Source organism: Bos grunniens, chromosome 7 (genome assembly GCF_055505025.1).
Source record: "Bos grunniens cultivar Pamir isolate PY7600 chromosome 7, Bosgru_T2T1.0, whole genome shotgun sequence".
NCBI lineage: Eukaryota > Metazoa > Chordata > Mammalia > Artiodactyla > Bovidae > Bos > Bos grunniens.
In genome coordinates this window covers 41,630,273-41,651,462 of record NC_141171.1, presented here as the reverse complement: position 1 = coordinate 41,651,462, position 21,190 = coordinate 41,630,273, and the positions used below count along the sequence as shown (strand labels likewise).

Genomic DNA, 21,190 nt, shown 5'->3' with positions numbered 1-21,190 from the left:
AGGAAACTTCAGGACATACTGAAGGACAGGGCAGCCTGATGTGCTGCATCACACACACAAATATGATCACACACACAAAAATGTTTAATAGCTTTAGTCACAACAGTTCCAGACTGAAAAAATAAAAATAAAAAAAAAATTGGGCATGGCTTAGCAACTGAACAACATCATCAACTCATTTACCAGGAGAAGGTAAGAAATATACCATTAACATCCAAATATTATATTTTTGTGTAACAAAGTTTTTTCTTCATCTTTGGGCAAAGAGTACATACTAGAAAAATGTTTCAAATTTTCAATAGCATGATTCCATCAATAGAATGAAAGTATTTTGTTATAATGAATAATTAAAATAAACACAAATAGTTCCAAGTCGAATAGAAGTGGTGGATTTGTTTGTTTGTTTTAAGTCTAAATGAATCATTCACAAATGAAGATCTAAAAATAGGTAATAAACTAATGCAAAAATACAGAGCATCATTACACATCAAAGGAAGCACAAATTAAAACCAAATGGGTGACTGTATTAAATAGAATAGACCAAATGAAGACGGTTAACACCCACAATTGTTATCAATTTGAAACAACTGCTATTCGTGTGCTTTGCTGATGGGAGCTTAAAATCAAATATCCACTTTGAAAATAGATTACCAAAAAGTTAATCATGCATCTACCAAAAAAAATAAAAACATGATTACACACACACACAAAGAATTAATAACAGCTTTAGTCACAACAGTTCCAGGCTGAAAGAAAAACCCAGATGTCTATCAACAAAATATTGCATAAATAAATGATTATATATTCTGATAAGAAAGCAATTTAAAGAAAAAAACTTAACTGATACAGGTAAAAATATGATAGATTCTTTACATCATATTAAGTTGAAAGACCCAAAATAGAAGAAAAATATTGTATGTTTTCAATACATTGATATGAAATCCTAGTGTAGATGAACAAAAATAGAAATCAGACCAGTGTTTGTATCTAAGTTGAGGGATTTCATCAGAGAAGGGCATGAGGGACATTTCTGGTCTGGTGAATGTTTTGACTCTTGCTACGGCATTTAAGTTAAGGTACAGATACTGTTGAAACTGGTTGAAAGACACTTTTCACATGTGAGTATTCTGTTTATAAACTATAACTCAATTTAAAAAATCAATAAACTTCAACATTGTTTGACTAACTTAGTTCATTCTTTGAACAAATATTTATTGTGAGGTGTAGTGTTGAAACATTTCAATCAGGATTTGTGATTAACAGACTTTTAAAAATCCAGTTTGATTTGTAGATGACAGTTTACCAACTCATTCAAAGCTGGAAATCTTTGTTATTTCAAAGTAAAATAGAAATAGCAGAGATATAATGTGTATGTAACTTCACTCAATGAAATCTTGTACAATCACTCTGTGTCAAATTTATAAACATTATTTTACTTTTGTGTAGATCCTAATTTTACAAATCCTCCTGTTGAACAACATTGATTGTCATTTACACACATGTAGATTTATTAATTCATTTTTTTAACAATGACTAAAGTAAGGCAAAAAAAAAAAAAAAAAAAAAGTAGTACTGCAGGTCCTTGCAGAATGTTGCTTTCCCATGGAGAAGACAGGCTTGATGAGAGCTCTTGATTGGCTGATGGATCACTAGAGGAGTCCTGTTATCTTGCCCCTGGGTAGAAAAGAACATATGTGGCTGTTGTTGGCTTTGGTTCAGAACCACTACTTATTTATCAAACTGTAAGCAGAAGGACACAGCCAGGAATCGCTACAGGGGCAATCTACCCACATATCAGTCACTGACAGGCCTGTGCATAGACATATTTTCCTGGGACTGTAGCACCATTATCCTTTGACCAAGGACTCTTCCACCAGGGCAATCTCTTCTGTCAAGTAAGCCCCTGTAAGGAGATATGGTGTGACTATCAAGGACTGTATGAGCAGGGTTGCCCCTGAAGATGCTACCGCTGTTGTCCATGAGAAAGATCCTTAATGCTAGAATCTAGTTTAATTCCAGAGAGAAGAAAACCTAGCTAATCCCACATCTTTTTAGAGGCAGGGGTTCAGCACTTATTGTTTGACCACAGCTCTTTCTGAAGTTAAAGAATTCAAGAATCAGGTTTGTATATTTGTAGAGATGAGACAACTTACATTTCAGTTGGGAATATAGGGCTTAGAATCCTTTAGAATAAGAATTCAACTTGAAGTCAAGCACATCACCTCCCAAATATCCTATCTAACCATAGTTTAGGTAGATCTGAAGGGATCTGGTAGACGTAATCAGTAAACCAAAAGAATAATGTGCTGGATCAACCTGACTCAATCACTTGTAAAACATAAACCCTCTATCCTACCACACATTGCAGAGGAATATATAAGGATTCAAAGAGAACGTAAGATGTGCACAACATCACAGAGTAAGTTGGAGTGCTGAGGCTCAGTACATTCATTCAAAACCAGGGCCTTGATACTCAGTGCCCACTGTGGGTAGTGGCCTGCGCCTAGGCACTGGGCTCAGCTTCCGTGCTCAGGGTCACCAGGCCCTAAGACTGTAACCAAGCAGGACCCTATGGGCCCTTTCCAGGACAGTAAAGCACCCTCACCATGTCCTCCATCTGCATATTATCTGTAGAAAACATTTAGCTTCCTAGACCTTCCATGAATTTCAAATAATTAAATTTATTCAGAAGTGAGAGGATACAGAAAGAAATGAAGAGTCAAGCAAGACAAAATAATAGTTTAGCCATTAAACAAAGTCAAGAACCTTTAGTTCGACCTCAAGGGCTATAGACAATATTCTAAGCCATGTCCTTTAAGTTCTTTTGCAGATACTGAAATCAACCCCCTTCCCCATCCAAGGGAAATAGGTTATCTGTATGCTGCCCACAAGTACATAAGCCCTAGACCATTTGGGACCAGAATGTGAGGTTATTAACTGCTGGTTACTTCACAACCAACTAATCAGAAAAATATCCATGAACTACCCAGGTACCCCCAAACCACTCTCACTCACTGACTTTAAAAACCTTTCCCTGAAAAGAAAAACATATGGTTGGACCAGCCCCAGTGCAGCAAGGCCAGTCTCATCAATGCAGACCTCTCTGACCTGAAAGGCCCTGACTGGATAGGGAAACCAAAGCAGCAGGGTGACCAGAAGCCAGGGAGTCAGCTTCCTCTTCAAGGAAGAACAGAAGGTGGATAGAGGAACATGCCAAGTAGATGGTCTTCCTCCTGAAGCAGCATCAGCAGGCCCACTTGGGGAAGCAGAAGCTGCAGGCAGAGGTCAAACTCAAGAAAACAAGCAGTACGGGAATAATGTGGAGGAAGACTGGATCCACCAGGAGGAAGAGGAGGACTGGATCCTGGAGGAGAAAGAGGAGGAGGACTGGATCTGGGACAGGAAGAAGGTACAACAGGAGCTGATTAAACAGGAGTCCCTATGCAGGAAGCAACAGCAAATCCTGGAGTAGCAGAGGCTGGGCAAGTCCAAGTCCAGGTACAAGGAACCCCAACCCAAATCCATCCTCCTCCAGGATCAGCCAAACAGTGACCAGGGACCCAAAAGTGCCTTCCCCACTAATAACTGAGCTGAGTTCAGTTAGGCTCCAGCCTGTCCTAGGTCTCTGAAGCTACCACAGAGTCCTGCAGCCTGCATTTGGGAGGCATGCCTCCCCACCCTCTCAAGTCCCTGGAAGCTTTGCCATGATGAACCACAACTCCAGCAGGAGCACTGACAGAGACTGGGAAACATCAACCCAGCACCCTCCCTGGGCCTAGTGGCCAAGTACACAGGCCCCAAGCTATTTAGTGAGCCTAACAGCAAGCCCAACAAACCAGTTATTCACAACACTATCCCATTGCTGTCCAGAAAAGTGAATGACTCTCACAAAAATACAGTATTAGAAAAGCTGGAGAAGTGTGATGCCAACCATTACATCATCCCATTCCACAAGGCCAGCTGCCAGTTCCAAGCACTTCACTGCTGCTATTCTGACGCTGAGGAGATCTACAAACTGACAGGCACCTGGCAGAAGAGCATCACCAAGAAGACGATCAACAAGTTTTTCAAGTACAGGCCAGACTAGAAGCAGTTCAGCCTGATGCCAGCCAAAACTATGCCCCTCAGCTGGATGCACTCACCATGCACAGTCACTTGTGGATTCCCAGGAGGCTCTACGAACCAAAGAAGATGCAGACTCGCAAATGACCCCCTTGCAGTGGAGTCCGAAGACGTGACTTCTTGGTGGATATTTACTTTCTTCCTTTTGTGTAGGAAGTATGCAAAGTCACAGTTTTTCAGAGCCTTCTGGATAAGAGAAAACCCTTCCTGAGCTCCTCGCACACGGGACCAGCAGTGAAGCGAAAGCAGTCCAGCTCCGATTTCATTGGCCACAGCATCTTGTTCCCCACTGCAGGAAGGCTGGCACATGGGGTGGAGCTTGTGACCCAGAGCCCCAGGCAGAGGATTCCAGGTAGAGGACTCCTTCTACTTGAAGTTCTCCTTAAGTGTAAATTAAAGTGATTTCCTTTGCTTTCTTGTCTCTCACCTCATCCCTTTTGCACATGACCTGAAACCTTTCTTGTTGGCCAGCTGTAATTGCGCAGGATTACAGGACTGAGACTTGGTCTCCCCTTAGAGACTTTGAATGTCTGTAGGAAAAGTGTTAATGTTGGGAAATCATTTTCATTTGAAAAATTGTGTGATATTTGTTGTGTCTGCTGCTGCTGCGTCTACTGCCAACATTTATATCCAATTCTACGATTTCAGAAGAAAAAAAAAATCTTGTTCCTTGCTACTGAGAAAAACTTTAATGAAGATAACCAGTTCACAAAAAGCACTGAAATCTGCAAAGTCTCTCTCTCTCTCTCTCTCTCTCTTTAGTCGCTCAGTCGTGTCTGAGCTTTGTGATCCCATGGACTGTAGCCTGTGAGGCTTCTCTGTCCATGGGATTCTCCAGGCAAGAATACAAGAGTGGGTTGCCATTTCCTTCTCCACTGAAAAGTCTATCTTCTGCTAAAATAACATTTATAACTGTGGAGGGTTCTCCCTGCCATGCAGTCATTGGGAGGGTGAATGGTACTCTGCTGGTGTCTGCCCAGCAGATTGCCCAGCAAGTCCAGCTAAGGTATCCCTCCCTCATTATATTGGGGGTATGATTTGTTCACTTTTATAAAAACTGATTTTGGTAATGTTAAAAAAAAATGAAAAATTTCCCAAAGGCCATACTGGAGTTTGGGTCTTTTGAGCATTAGCCACCCAAATTCCTTGTTTGGTGTCCTGCAATAAACCATCGCATTTTCCTTCACCACAACCTAGTATCAGCTGTTATTTAATCACTCAGTTGTGTGATTGAACTCATGTGCATTGAGTCAGTGATGCCATCCAACCATCTCATCATCTTGGCCCCTTCTCCTCCTGCCCTCAGTCTTTCCCAGCGTCAGGGTCTTTTCCACTGAGTCAGATCTTCACATCAGGTGCCAAAGTATTGGAGCTTCAGCTTCAGCATCAGTCCTTCCAAAGAATATTCAGGGTGATTTTCTTTAGGATTGACTAGTTTGATCTCCTTGCTGTCCAAGGGACTTTCAAGAGTATTTTCCAGCACCACAGTTTGAAAGCATCTTGGCTTTATTTCAAGTCAGCTAGTGAACCTGTTTCATTCAGTTAAAACAAAACAAAACAAAAAACAGATGTTCATCCCCTGGAAATATGTAAATTACCTCTTTTATTGGACTTCCCACCTTATCCTCTGCACCCACCTCTCCCCTCACAGTTTGTTTAATAGTGAGAAATTTGCTCCCAAACATACTATATTCTCTGTTCCTAACATATTTCCTGACTTGTCCCTAAAATACTTTTGTTACTAAAGAACCAGCAGTGACTCCCTATTATACAGATACAGCTCTTCAAATTCCAGTCCCAGGCTCCACAGAAATGTGTGGATCCTACCCACACCTATGATTTCTGCCTCCTTTTTTAACTTCCTCTCTGTGACAACTGTTTCCATTCAGGACCCTGGAAGCCCTACACACCCACTGAAACCTCCATCACATCCACATCCCTCTCTAGTCCTTCCAGATTCCCTTTAATTCAAAAAATTTGGTTGTGTGAATTTCCTAACTTGTGTTTCATGTCGCTGTTAAAAAGTTATTTAAAATTGGCAATTTTCTATTAGTTTACAAGTGGCTGCTCATATCCTTGAACATACAAGCAGTTCTAAGTCACAATGAAATGCACCTCCCTTTCAGGGCTCATGTTAAGCTGTAGTGGGGCATTGGGGGCCTGGGGAAAGCTTCATCCCAAGTTTATGAGAAGCCCCTCTTGTAATCTGATATTTATCTCCTCCTCCTTTTCTCTAACTGTCTGGTAACTTGGTTTCTCCACCCAGTGAGAATCACTGCATCCTGCATCACCTCTCCTGGCCTCTCTCTCACCTACTTCTTTAGCTTCTCATGACACCACTGAGGTAAAAATTGCCATGGATTCTCTCTCTCATCTCTTTCTCACTTGCTGTCTCCCATGTTTCATGACACTCAGTCTCTTCAATTTTCCTTTCTGTAAATTTCTCTTTTAAACTTTCCTTTCCAGGTCACTCAGAAACCTGAAAAAACTCAACTTTATTTTTGAAAAAAAAAGATAGTTCCCAGTAAATTCCTTAGCACAGAAGAATATACCATTGGCTCATCCAGTCATGCTTGAAGATCTTTCTTCACACAAAAATGCCCAGTATCACTTTGCACTTTCATCAACTTCAACTACTATTCCTCCTAATAATTTCTCCATTGGTCTTGTATCAAAAATCCATCCAAGAAACTTCATAAGTTCATATTTTACAACAAAATATTGAAAAAAAAAAACCTTAAATTAGAAAATTTCCCCTAAGGTTTAAAACCATATTTTCTCATCTTTAGGAAGACAGGCACCCCTAACTTTGTCGAAAATCATTTCCGTTACATCCACATGCCCCTCTTAGGTAAATCTAGGCTCTCAAGAAATCTTTTCTAGATCAGCCTCAGTTTTCTGCCTGATGCTACAGAAATTCCATGAAAGCTACCATCCTTACTCAGGAGGGCAAGTCAAAATCAAAGACTCTGTCCATTGGACCCTTTTTAAAAGGAGCTACTCTCCTCTGATTGGGCATTAGAACCACATGAGGCCTTCATAACATCTGATGTGCAGGCCCTAAATTTTTCCAGGTAATTTCATTCTGAAGCCTGGGTGGGTATGACTCAGTTAAGTCCCAGTTTGTCTGGAGCACAGTGAGGTTAGAATCTAACTAGGAGGCCCTAGCACTCAGGTACAGCTCATGGCAAAGTTTATGATGTTTCTCTAAAGGAACAGATCTCAACCCAGGATGCAGACAAGAATCATACAGATGGCTAACAAACACATGAAAAGATGCTCAACATCACTCATTATCAGAGAAATGCAAATCAAAACCACTATGAGGTACCATTTCACGCCAGTCAGAATGGCTGCAATCCAAAAGTCTACAAGCAATAAATGCTGGGGAGGGTGTGGAGAAAAGGTAACCCTCTTACACTGTTGGTGGGAATGCAAACTAGTACAGCCACTATGGAGAACAGTGTGGAGATTCCTTAAAAAACTGGAAATAGAACTGCCTTATGATCCAGCAATCCCACTGCTGGGCATACACACTGAGGAAACCAGAAGGGAAAGAGACACGTGTACCCCAATGTTCATCGCAGCACTGTTTATAATAGCCAGGACATGGAAGCAACCTAGATGTCCATCAGCAGATGAATGGATAAGAAAGCTATGGTACATATACACAATGGAGTATTACTCAGCCATTAAAAAGAATACATTTGAATCAGTTGTAATGAGGTGGATGAAACTGGAGCCTATTATACAGAGTGAAGTAAGCCAGAAAGAAAAACACCAATACAGTATACTAACGCATATATATGGAATTTAGAAAGATGGTAACAATAACCCTGTGTACCAGACAGCAAAAGAGACACTGATGTATAGATCAGTCTTATGGACTCTGTTGGAGAGGGAGAGGGTGGGGAGATTTGGGAGAATGGCATTGAAACATGTATAATATTATGTATGAAATGAGTCGCCCGTCCAGGTTCGATGCACGATACTGGATGCTTGGGGCTGGTGCACTGGGACGACCCAGAGGGAGGGTATGGGGAAGGAGGAGGGAGGAGGGTTCAGGATGGGGAACACAGGTATACCTGTGGCAGATTCATTTTGATATTTGGCAAAACTAATACAATATTGTAACGTTTAAAAATAAAATAAAATTAAAAAAAAAAAAAAAAGAATCACTCAGGCAACTTGTCACAAACAAAAGTGCCTGAGACCCATGCCAAAATAATGAAGTCTGAATCATGTGGGTTGGCCTTGAAAATGCCTTCCAGATGATTCACTGTAGAATCAGGACTGGGAAGGTAGTTTACGGTGGAATTCACTTTAGAAGGATTTGTGATTTTGTTGACTTTGTAGACTCCTGGGGAGAGTAGATCTGACCTGGAACTTATGTAGAACTGTACAAAGTCAGTCCAGGTTGAAAACCCAGTGCCCTAAGTGGCTCCCTGTGACCTGAATGAGGAGTCTTTCCAGTTTGATGAATAGCATTTCTGGGTGATGGGAAAGGACCAAATAACAGAAGAATATAAAGCTTTACCCCTCTCCTCCCCTACTTAAACCCTTCTTTCAAACTAAGTACTTCATGAATTACTCCATTTGCATCTCTACAATCTGTGACCATCCCCACCATCTGAAATCTGGGCTCTTCCCCTAACCCTCCCTTGAAACCACCCTCTACTTGACACATGAAGTCCTTATGCCAAACGCAATTCCCTGACTTCTTAACTGCAACTCATGGAGGGTAGGGTCTTTCATTTATAGGAATGTCATAACTTCTCACTTTGCCTTTGAGAGGCTTAGAGATCTTTAGAATCAATACTGGAGTTAATCCAGTATTAATCTCCAGTTAATCCTATCCCAATTATCTAATCAGACTGCATTTCATGCACTGCATTCAGTACAGTCACTCAGTCCTGTCTGACTCTTTGCTACCCCGTGGACTGCAGCATGCCAGAACTCCCTGTCCATCACCAACTCCCAGAGTTTACTCAAACTCATGCCCATTGAGTTGGTGATGCCATCCAACCATCCCATCCTCTGTCATCCCCTTCTCTTCCTTCCTTCAATCTTTCCCAGCATCAGGGTCTTTTCAAATGAGTCAGCTCTTCACATCAGGTGGCCAAAGTATTGGAGTTTCAGGTTCAACATCAGTCCTTCCAATGAATATTCAGGACTGATTTCCTTTAGGATGGACTTGTTGGATCGCCTTGCAGTCCAAGGGACTCTCAAGAGTCTTCTCCAACACCACAGTTCAAAAGCATCAATTCTTTGGCTTTCAGCTTTTTTTATAGTCCAATTCTCACATCCATACATGACCACTGGAAAAACCATAGCCTTGACTAGACAGACCTTTGTTGGCAAAGTAACGTCTCTGCTTTTTAATATGCTGTCTAGGTTGGTCATAGCTTTTCTTCCAAGAAGCAAGTGTCTTTTAATTTCATGGCTGCAGTCACCATCTGCAGTGATTTTGGAGCCCAAAAAAATAAAGTCTGCCACTGTTTCTACTGTTTCTCCATCTATTTGCTATGGGACCGGATGCCATGATCTTTGTTTTCTGAATGCTGAGTTTTAAGCCAATTTTTTCACTCTCCTCTTTCACTTTCATCAAGAGGCTCTTTAGTTCTTCTTCACTTTCTGTCATAAGGGTGGTATAATCTGCATGTCTGAGGTTACTGATATTTAATGTACTGCATTAAAGGTTTTTTTTTTTTTTTTAAGTTGGAATAAAAATACTAAATTAGAGTATCTTCAGTCAGTCAAAAGAGAGTACATTGTGTGTGTCTGATTCAATCACACCATGGTAATAGCTGCTGAACCTGCCAAGGGTTTCCCAGGTAAAGAACTCACCTGCCAATGCAGGAGACACAAGAGATACAGGGAGAGAGGAATGTGGAGGATCCTCAGGTACCCAGATTGGATCCCTGGAATATGAACCTTCCATAGTCAGGTCCATGCCTATTTCCTGCATTTCTCCCACCAAACCCCGGCCCTCAGCAACAGGGGTCAACTTTTTCTGACACTGAATCAGATAAAGAACTTAACAATTGGAACTGGATCTCAATTTGATTAGAAGGATAGGCAACAGAATAGCCCAATTCTACAAGCTCATGACTTCTTTCTTCCTAGCCCAATGCAATGAAAACAAACAAACAGCAGCAACGACAAAAAAACTGAAAATAAATGACTGTGACCCTAATCCTTTTCTGCCTTGTGCTGAATGCTTGGATAGGACCTAGGATTATAGAAAGTCCAAGGGCCAGGGGAAGTGGGCTGCTCACTTTCCAGGTGACTTGGGACCTGTTTCCCTCTCTTTCTATTCTTGCCATCATTCTTCCTACATGGAGGGTCATTGGCATCAGGGACAACTTAGACATTCAGAGAAAACTGCTCAATCACACTTTCTTCATTTCCTATCAGTGTGGTCACAGTATTTGTTTAGTTTCTGAGCCCGAAGTTCTTCCTGTTAAAATAGAAACTAGTGTTTCTTATGTCAGAAGATAGTTTTAGGATATAAACACACAAACATGGCAAAATCACTTGATGTTACTTTTTTAAAATAAAGGCAAATTTTAATTTTGAGATCATTGTATTTTCATATGTTGTTGTGACAAATAATACAGAAATGTCCCAGAGAGAACCCTTGCATCCTTAATTTAGGTTGCCCTCATGGTAACATCTCAGAAAATCAAAGTACAATAACATAACTGGTATATTGACCAGATACAGCCAAAATACTGAATCACTGCAAAGTTCCTTGTTTTTCCCATTTTTGGTGACACACATCACTGTGCATATTTACTCCTTTCTTAATTCTTAGCAGCGACTAAAATGTTCCCCATTTCTGTGTATCTATATATCTATATCTATTGCATCTGTATTTATTCAGCAAAAATGTTGGCCAAAATGTTCATTTGGGTTTGTCTATACCATCATATGAAAAAACCCAAAGGAAACTTTTCTCAAACCCATTCTATCTATATATAATATCAATAATTTATATAAATGGAATCATAGAGCATGTAACTACAGGGGATTGCCTTTTTTCACTCATGATAATCTCAAGATTCATTGAGATTTGTATTTTTGAGTAGTGTTCCACTAGAGGTATGAATTGGGCGTGACTGTGTGCCAAGTAGCTTCAGTTGTGTCCAACTCTTTGCAACCCTATGGACTATAGCCTAGCAAGCTCTGTTGTCCATGGGATTCTTCAGGCTAGAATACTGGAGTGGGTTGACATGCCCTGCTCTAGGGGATCTTGTCAACCAGGGATCAAGGGATCTTATGTCTCTTGCATTGTCAGGTGGGTTCTTTACCACTCGTGCCACCTTGTTTTCACTCTTGTGATTGAGAATATTTATTCTAGCCTTCTATGAAATGTGCCATGTATAAATAATTTCTCTTTCTGTGTGACTTATGGATTTTTTTTTTTTTTTTTTTGCTCTATGAAAGCTCATATGGAGAGGATGAAAACCTTTATTTTGATTAGGTTAAATTTCAAATAGTACTTTAGATTACTTTAATAGTATATGGGCATTCAAATAATCTATTTCTAGGTGACTTATGGTAATCTGTATGTTTTTTAGGAATTGGTCCATTTCCTTAGGTGGCCAAGTTTTAAGACATTTAAAAGCATGTCTATCTTTTTTTGGCTGTTGTTTTTTAATGGAAGCACAAGCTAACAAAAGCACTCTGGGTGAAATCTGGGATTGAAAATTAACTCAAAACAGGAGACAAGGTGACTGATTGTATTCTTTTTTCTGATCATGCCTGGCATCAGTTTTTCACTCTCCAGGTATTTATTTCTTTGTTCTATAAATAAAGCAAAACCCTGGTGGCCGCACATGTATCTCACCTGAGATTGCCGTCGTCGATACCTATTCTGTAAATTATGTTCACATTGCCTCTGAAGTGTGTGTGGCACTATGTGGCTCATGGTTTATGTCATTCCTCAATCTTTTCACCCCTACTTATACATGTACTTTCCTTACACAGTAGTACCCTTAACCATTGATCTTGGCCGCTACCTATGAATTTCTCAATGATGCTTTTGCTCTTCTCCAGAATGCATTCCATAAAACTCCTAGCTATCTTGGGATTCATGGTCAGTTTGGCATACATAATTCAGTTACTAATGTGTCCTCTGCATTTTGATTTTTGACCTCTTATTCAACAGTTTTACATGGTGGATCAAGCATCATTATCTTACTTACCTATTGTAGGCCCTTATGATGACCAGTTGTCTAGCTCAACTATACAAGTTATCATTTTATTTACTCCTAAGGATATTTTTACCAGTTTTATTTGATATATAGTTGTCATGTAACATTATGTTTAAAGTGTACAAACAGATTAGTGTATATATGCATATATTCCAAAATACTAACTTTGTAAATAGAAATTAACTCTGTGAACTAATCAGTGTATTGCTGTAAGTTGTTAATATTTTTATGTTTATTTCTTAAACTTTATTGAGAGTTTCACTACCAAGTAACTGTTTTATTTGATTTTTCCCTTTCAAGTTTACTCATAAAATTTGCTATAGATTTTCTCCAGTTTATGATGCCTATATAACTCTGACATAGAAATGTGTTCATAACTGTGAATACTAAAGGAAAAATAGCAATAAGTATGCTTCATAAATATATAAGTAGTAAGATCACAACTATTTTAGATGTAAGAATTGAAAACATTGCCTCAGTTTTTATTGACACTTAATTTACTGTACATGCATGTTCCAACTCAGATAATTGGGAATTAGATCCCAGAAGTTGGGAACTCTTGCCATGAGGAATTAGGATAAAAGTGAGTTAGAGAGGCCTGAAGTGAAAAGCACAGTGCCCAATTAAGGGTTTCCTTAATCATAAAATATCTAGAAATGATTCAAAGCATCTGTCTCTGGAAATGAAGAGTATGATACATAGAGTCATATTTTTAGGTGACAACAGAAACAAAAATGACTGTGGAGCCAATACACACTGAGCTTGAACTGATTTAAGATGTACCACTCACTGTATATGCCACTCCCTAGTCTTGATACAAATACCTTAAATCTGAATCAAGAGGTAGACTTGTGGATGATTCTTAGTTAATTTTTAAGATTCAAAATAAATTCTGCGTAAGGTAGAGTCAGGGCCTTCCATGTGGCATTGGTGGTAAAGAACCTGTCTGCAATAGCAGGAGACATAAGAGATGTGGGTTCCATCCCTGAGTTGGGAAGATCCCCTGGGGGAGGGCAAGGAAACCTACTCCAGTATTCTTGCTGGAGAATCCCATGGACAGAGGAGCGTGGCAGGCTACAGTTCATTGGGTTGCAAAGAATCAGGCACGATTGAAGTGACTTAGCATGCATGCAGGCAAGGTCCCATCAATCCTAAAGGAAATCAACCCTGACTATCCATTTGAAGGATTAATGCTCCAATAATTCAACCTCCTGAATGTGAAGAGACAACTCATTGAAAAAAAAAAAAACAACAACAACAACAAAAAAAAAAACCCTAATGCTGGAAAAGACTGAAGGCAAAAAGAGAAGAGAATGGCAGAGGATAAGATGGATAGATACCATTACTGACTCAAAGGACATGAATTTGAGTAAATTCTGGAAGATAATTGAGGACAGAAGAGCCTGGCATATTTCACTGCATGGTGTCACAGACAGCTGGACATGACTTAGTGACTGAATAACAACAAGGTCTATAGTAGCCTAGATTCCTTCTGAGACCCTGAGAGAGAAGGAAAAACAAAAAACAAAAAACGTCTATTTCCCACAATCTTGGTGACACTGTAAGTCCTTTTTCTTCTCTCCCATTCCCAGTTGTTTGACTTATAAACACCCATCCAGATATCTACAAGACTTCAGGCAACTCTGTAATAGCAAAAGGAACCTCAAATGCTAAATGTTTAATAGAGGTAAATTATACCTTCTGCCAATGCACGAGACACAAGAGATGTGGGTTCAATCCCTGCGTTGGGAAGATCCCCTGGAGGAGGGTATGGAAACCCACTCCAGTATTCTTACCTGGAGAATCCCGTGAACCGAGGAGCCTGGCAGTTTACAGTCCATAAGTTCCCCCAAAAGGCGGGCACGACTGAAATGACAACATGCATAACATAGTCTTGGGGCTTTTCAGGTGGCTCAGTGGTAAAGAATCTGCTTTCCAATTCAAGAGATGCAGGTTTGAATGTTGGGTCAGGAAGATCCCCTGGAGAAGGAAATGACAACCTACTCAGCATTCTTACCTGTAAAATTCCATGGATAGAAGAGCCTAGCAGGCTAAAGTTCATGGGGTCGCAAAAGAATCAGACACCACTGAAAGCTACATACTCCCCTCCTGTGTTCTTCCTTCACCGTACACAAATTTCTTTGAAAAATGACCTCTTATAAAGAGAAAATCTCTCTTCTCCCCATCTCTTCCTCTCCCTAAACCTTTCTTTCAAACTAAGTACTTTATGAATTACCCCAAATGCATCTCTACAATCTGTGACCACTCCCACCATCTGAAACCTGGGTCCTTCCCCTAAACCTCACTTGAAACCACCCTCTATTTGACCTTCATAGTCCTCATGCCAAGCCCAGTTCCCTGACCTCTTAACTGTAACTCATGGAGGGTAGGGTCCTTCATTGATGGGAATGTCACAATTTCTCACTTTGCCTTTGATGGGGCTAGGGATCCTTGGAATCAGTACTAGAGTTAATCATTAATCTCAAGTTAATCCTATCCTAGTTATCCAATCAAACTGCATTCTATGTGCTGCATTAATGGGGTTCTTGAAATTGGAATAAAAAAAAAATCTAAATTAAATTATCTTCAGTTAATCCAAAGGGAGTATATTGGGTGGGTCTGACTCAATCACTTCCAAGGTATATAACAGCTGATGTATCTTTCAAGGGCTTCAGAGACTGCTAGAACCAGACATATTTCAGGAAATCACCTGATCTTGTGAATTCCAGCAAGGTAGAGTAAGTGCCAGCTCTCTTCAGTTCCTGGATTAGAAATTGTGGCTACAGAGGAATTTCAGAATACCAATGGAGGTAGGTTGAAGGAAACTTGATTCCTGTGTATTCGTGAGTGTCTGGCTGGATTATCTGTCTTTTTATTTCATAAGTACTTTCAGTCCGAAGGGATATGTCCACAACCTTCTCTTTTCTTTACATATATTCATTGTAACTTCAAAACTAGGAGTAAGAACCCAGAACTGTGGCCCCTGGGTCCATGACCTTCAGGGATGTTCTGAACAACTTGATGGATCTTTCTCACAAATTTCTGGTTTTAATGAGAATATGTGTCTACTTTGATATTTCATGTTCAGTTCAGTTAGTTTCAGTCACTCAGTTGTGTCTGACTCTTTGCGACCCCATGGACTGCAGCTCACCAGGCTTCCCTGTCCATCACCATCTCCTGGAACTTGCTCCAACTCATGTCCATCAAGTCAGTGATGCCATACAACCATCTTATCCTCTGTTGTCCCTTCTCCTCCTGGTGGAGTATTTCTCATCTGTAGAAGTTCCACAGGCTGCATATATATTCCTATTATCTCTTATGCTACTGTTTCCTCTCCATGCTTGATCTGCTGCTGCTGCTGCTAAGTCACTTCAGTTGTGTCCGACTCTGTGCAACCCCATAGACGGCAGCCCACCAGTCTCCCCCATCCCTGGGATTCTCCAGGCAAGAACACTGGAGTGAGTTGCCATTTCCTTCTCCAAAGCATGAAAGGGAAAAGTGAAAGTGAAGTCACTCAGTCATGTCTGACTCTTCACGACCCCATGGACTGCAGCCTACCAGCTCCTCCGTCCATGGGATTTTCCAGGCAAGAGTAATGGAGTGGGGTGCCATTGCCTTCTCTGCATGCTTGATCACAGGGAGTTTATTTCTAGTTCTTATTATAAATCTTCCACTACTATTTCTGCCTTCTGTATCATTTCTGAGTCTATGGATCAATTTTCTGCTTATGGGGAATTGTATTTGTCTTGTTGCATACCAGGTAATTCTAATTGGGAAATTTGTATGCTTATTTTAGGGTTCTAGATATTCTGTGCTCCTTGAGCTATTGTTGGGCTCTGTTCTGGTAGCAGAGAAGCTACATCAAAACAGTATGAGACTTTTGAGAATTGCAAATCTTTGTTAGCTGACACCAGAACAGATTTTGGTCTGGCTAATTTTGTACCACTAGTGAGGCCATACCATTTTTGAGCAGTCTATATATGAAAATCCTTGGATTAGGATTATTGTTTTCACTCTTGTCACTGGGGATGAAGATTCTGCTTGGCCTGATTGATCCCAGCAATTTCCCAGCCTACTCCTTTCCAGAGACTCTTACCTAGTCTAGGCACTTCCTACCCACACAGGGTTCATGTGTTTTTGGACAGCAAACCTCCTTGTAAATCTTCAGAGTTCCCTTCATCTCTCTGTCTCTCCCCTGCTCTTTTTGCTTGTCATATCTTTATATTCTGATACATGATATCCAACAGCATTCACTAATTCAAGACCTCAGCTTGGACACTGAGGCACTATTTGTACCCGTCTCCTTGCTCTAAGGTCTAGACACCCTGAGGCATTCTGGGTTGCCCTTGCAGGTCCCCTTCACTTTTTTTTTTTTTCTTTCAAACCACTGTCTTGTGTTCCTGCTGTCTCATGAATCAAAACCTTTTGTTCAGTAGTTCCTCTGGCTTTTTTCTGGCTCAAAGCAAGTGTAAAAGAAAGAGAGCACTCTGCTTGGTTTTGAAATAACTCATCAGTTAATGATTTGCAACTGATGTTTTCTGTTATTGTAGAATGTTTTCTAGATCCGCTCTTAAGATTTAAGATTGTTTGATTTTTAGTGATTGGCTAATTACTTAAGCAATCACAAATAAATGGTTATGAGATTACTTACTGTGTCAATGTTCATCTTTTATTTTCTATTAGAAAGTCACAATTCAGACCGAAATTACTAGCCACCTCCAGGATGTAGAGACAGTAAGAGAAACTCAGGGAGCAGAAGTGCCCTCAGGTATGATGCTCTTAGTCATATTTAGAGAAAACTTTCTATCTCTCCTTTTTCATCTTCCCAGTATTACAGGCCCCAGGGATGACAGGGCTTCCCAGAATCCTGGGAGCTCTCTACTCCTGACCCCAGCCCTGAGGACTGGAGGCAGGGAAAAGCCTCATTAAGGCAGGGAAGTGAGCCCCTGATCAGCAGATTTGTCCCAGACAGTAAATGGCCCACTATAGCCCTGTCAATATTCTCTGAAATGAAATTATGCAACTGGAATAACCTCAGGCTCTCAGATACTTTCTGAACTGTTCCAGTGTCCTGGTTGGACCTCTCAGTGCAGAGGCAAGGTCACTAAGAAACCCTCCAGTGTGCCTGTGAGTTATTACAAAGCGCCTTTATAACCCTCTCTCCTTTACAGACCAGGGTGTCAAAGCTTGGAGCGACCATGAAATCAGGAGTTTCTTAGAAGAATGGGAACTCCTTGAAGGTGAAGCATTAAAGAAGAATTTTCATGTAGCATCAAAAATAATTGCCAAGCATCTCAAGCAAAGGGGCATAATTAAGAGCAAGAGAAAATGTCTCCAAATGCTCATAAACATGCACGACTTATATTGGACCATTCATGAAGTCAACCAGAAACCAAGAAGTGAACCTTTGCCTTGTCCTTATGGAGGGACCCTTCACAGGATCTTCAGACATAGGTTGGAGATAAAGGACTTTTCAGGTTTGTCTCTTGTATTCATCTTCATGTTTCTTGAGTAAGCGGCATCACCTGGCCCAGATGTTGCACTGTCTCCATAACAGGACAGCATTAAATGACTGGTCTCTGACCACAGGCTCCCCCTGCACACTGTACAGAAGACTTCAAGGTCTGAGCATCTACCTATCCCTCTCTCCTATTTCTCCTCTTTATCCCCAAAGCAATGAGGGACTTTTCTCATAGCTTGGTTTAGAATATACATGGCCCCCTGGGCCAGACTAAGTGACATGCAAAGATTCAGGGGGAGGGTGTGTGATGTCTTCGTGTTTCCCTTGAGCATCTTTTTTTCTCTCTCTCATGTCCTCCAGGTGCAGAAGTGTTTGCCCTCCCACCACCTGTGTACCAGCATCCTGCCTGTGCCATCCCTGATCACTTTGAGGAGCTGTCGTGGACTCCCCCACAAATGATCTACATAGAAGATCCCCATGTACCCAGTTGGGAGCCCTGGAACATGAACCTTCCACAGTCAAGTCCATGCCTGTTTCCTGCATTTCTCCTACCATACCCTGCCCCTCAGTCACCATGGTGTCCTACCACACCCTGGTCTTCAGCAACAGGGGTCAACTTTTTCTGACACAGAATCAGATGGAGGACTTACAATTAGAAGTTCACAATCTGATTCAAAGTATAGACAATAGAGTAGCACAATTCTCTAACCTCATGATTTCTTTCTTCCTAGCCCAAAGTAATGAGGAAAAAAAAAAAAAAAAACAACTATAAAAATATATGGCTGTTACTCTCATCCCTTTCTGCCTTGTGCTGGATTTTGGATGGGACCTAGGATTGTAAAATGTCCTAGGGGCTGGAGGGATTGGGCTTCACTTTACAGGTAACTTGAGACTTGTTACCCTTTCTCTTTACTCTCTCCATCTTGCTACTTGCATGGAGAATCATTAACATCAGGGACAACTTAGACATTCAGAGATAACTGTGCTCAGTCACACCTTCTTCATTTCCTGAATGTGACTGTGGAAATTGTTTAATGTTTCTGATCATTATATGCTTATTTTTTAAAAGAAATTGTCCATTCAGTTTTCAGATAGCTATATCATTGTATGTTACCGCCAGGAAGGTCTGAATCATTCAGTTTGTTTCCTCATTACTATTTTGTGTTGTCACAATTTAAATTTTTGCAGTTCTGACAGTTCTTCAGAAAGTGGCATCAGCAGACTCGGCCCATTTTAGCATGCTCTGAGCAGAGCTTAGAGTGATGGTCCAGCCTCTTCCCATAGGCTTCTCTGTTTATCATGCCAAAGTGGTGATATCTCATTCTGGTCTCAATTTGCAATCCTTCTTGGCTAATGACTTTGAACATCATTTCGTGTGTCTATATGCCATCTGTATATCATCTTCAGTGATTAGTCTCTTAAGTTTTTGGTCCATTTTCTAATTGAATTGTTTTTTTCTCTTATGAATTGAGAGTTATTTATTGTAACCTTCTGTGAGATGTGTCATGTGTAAATGATTTCTCTTTGTGCTTTTTTTTTTTTTTTTCTACAAAACCTCATATGGACAGGATAAAAGTTAAATTTTGATTAGGTAAATTTTAAATAGTACTTTCAGTTTCTTTGATAGGAGTATTCAAATTATCTCCCCCATATCAGGTAACTTTCAGTAGTCTGTGTGTTTTAAGAATTGGTCCATTTCTTCTAAGTTGTCAAATTTTAAGTGTATACAGTCATTCACAGTATGTCCTTGTTTTCTTTTGAATTACCTAGGAGTTTGTCAAGGCTATATATTGTCACCCTGTTTATTTAACTTGTATGCAGAGTACATCATGAGAAATGCTGGACTGGAAGAAACACAAGCTGGAATCCAGATTGCCGGGAGAAATATCAATAACCTCAGATATGCAGATGATACCACACTTATGGCAGAAAGTGAAGAGGAGCTAAAGAGCCTCTTGATGAAAGTGAAAGTGGAGAGTGAAAAAGTTGGCTTAAAGCTCAACATTCACAAAGCTAAGATCATGGCACCTGGCCCCATCACTTAATGGCAAATAGATGGGGAACTAATGGAAACAGTGACAGGCTTTTATTTTGGGGGGCTCCAAAATCACTGCAGATGTTGACTGAAGCCATGAAATTAAAAGACGCTTGCTTCTTGGAAGAAAAGTTATGACTTTTCTTGTCTAAAACCTAGACAACGTATTGAAAAACAGAGACATTACTTTGCCAACAGAAGTCTGTCTAGTCAAATCTGGTTTTTCCTGTAGTCCTGTATGGATGTGAGAGTTGGACTATAAAGAAAGCTAAGTGCTGAAGAATCGATGCTTTTGAATTGTGGTGTTGGAGAAGACTCTTGAGAGTCCCTTGGACTGCAAGGTGATCCAACCAGTCCATCCCAAAGGAAATCAGTCCTGAATATTCATTGGAAGGTCTGATTCTGAAGCTGAACTTCAATACTTTGGCCACCTGATGTGAAGAACTGACTTATTGGAAAAGACCCTGATGTTGGGAAAGATTGAAGGCAAGAGGAGAAGAGGGTGACAGAGGATGAGATGGTTGAATGGACTCAACAGACTCAATGGCCATGAGTTTGAGTAAGCTCCAGGAGTTGTTGATGGACAAGGAGGCCTGGAGTACTGCATGGGGTTGCTAAGAGTCAGACACGATAGAATGGCTGAACTGAACTGATGATGATATCAGTTTTCAGCCTGGGATTATAAATTGGAGCTCCACAAACTGCAATTTGAAGTCTTGCCCTTGTGGTTATATACTTCCTGAAAACTTTTCCCAAGTGAGACTCCAGATTGCTGTTACATGGGACTTCCCAGCACAGTTTGAATCTGGATGTTAGCCCAGTGTGGTGATGTATATGCTATTACTCTTCTCTACTCCTTCTATTTCTCTTCATGATTTTATATTGAAAATAAGTTAGATAATTCTTTATTAAATATCAAAATTGTTTATTTGTATGTAATGAATGGTTTCTTCTGTTAACAAATCCTTAAAACATGAGATGAAAATTAAAACTTTTGCCAAAACATTGTTAATGCAAGAAACAACAATCTTATAAAGTAGGTAAAATACGAGCAATATAACTGGTAACATTTAGAGGACATAAGTAAGAATTTAAGGCAAGAACTTCCATTAGGCATGGTCCAGTGTATTCCAAGATTATCTGACTTAGTCTATTCCATACCAATTCTTATCTTTAAAGAAAGTGATGTATAGGCATTGTTCATAAGACACTCAGCCCAATTTCCAGTTTTATTAAGCTGATTATTCTTAGTATGGTTTAATTAGTCCCTACATAAGGGAGGTAGTCTTAGACTTGATGCAGGGAATCAAGATAACACATGGAGTCAAGTGTTGAATAAAAATCCTGGTGTGT

General features: G+C 40.3%; 1 protein-coding gene and 1 long non-coding RNA gene across 9 annotated transcripts; one reads left to right on the top strand and one right to left on the bottom strand.

Moving 5' to 3' along the window:
* Window positions 1–809: 809 nt before the first annotated feature.
* LOC147369213 (uncharacterized) lies at window positions 810–14,950 on the bottom strand. Of its 2 annotated transcripts, XR_015167302.1 has the most exons (4): window positions 14,359–14,950; window positions 14,138–14,207; window positions 1,792–1,903; window positions 810–1,674 (listed from the first exon to the last, which is right to left on the bottom strand). It is a non-coding gene; the product is annotated as an uncharacterized LOC147369213 (long non-coding RNA). The 2 variants fall into 2 exon arrangements; XR_015167301.1 differs by lacking the exon at window positions 1,792–1,903 and having other exon boundaries at window positions 14,359–14,881.
* Window positions 14,951–14,996: 46 nt separating this feature from the next.
* Window positions 14,997–20,763, top strand: MSANTD5 (Myb/SANT DNA binding domain containing 5). 7 transcript variants are annotated; one of them, XM_086411138.1, is made up of 6 exons: window positions 15,009–15,151; window positions 15,745–15,927; window positions 17,025–17,109; window positions 17,513–17,818; window positions 18,163–18,683; window positions 19,573–20,763. In XM_086411138.1, exons 2-5 carry the CDS (start codon window positions 15,862–15,864, stop codon window positions 18,426–18,428), a joined length of 723 nt encoding a protein of 240 aa, XP_086267264.1. In that variant the 5' UTR covers window positions 15,009–15,151; window positions 15,745–15,861; the 3' UTR covers window positions 18,429–18,683; window positions 19,573–20,763. The 7 variants fall into 7 exon arrangements, 6 of the variants coding, with proteins under 6 accessions (XP_086267266.1, XP_086267265.1, XP_086267264.1 ...); XM_086411137.1 differs by having other exon boundaries at window positions 15,745–15,933; window positions 19,624–20,763; XM_086411135.1 differs by having other exon boundaries at window positions 15,745–15,933.
* Window positions 20,764–21,190: the final 427 nt, after the last annotated feature.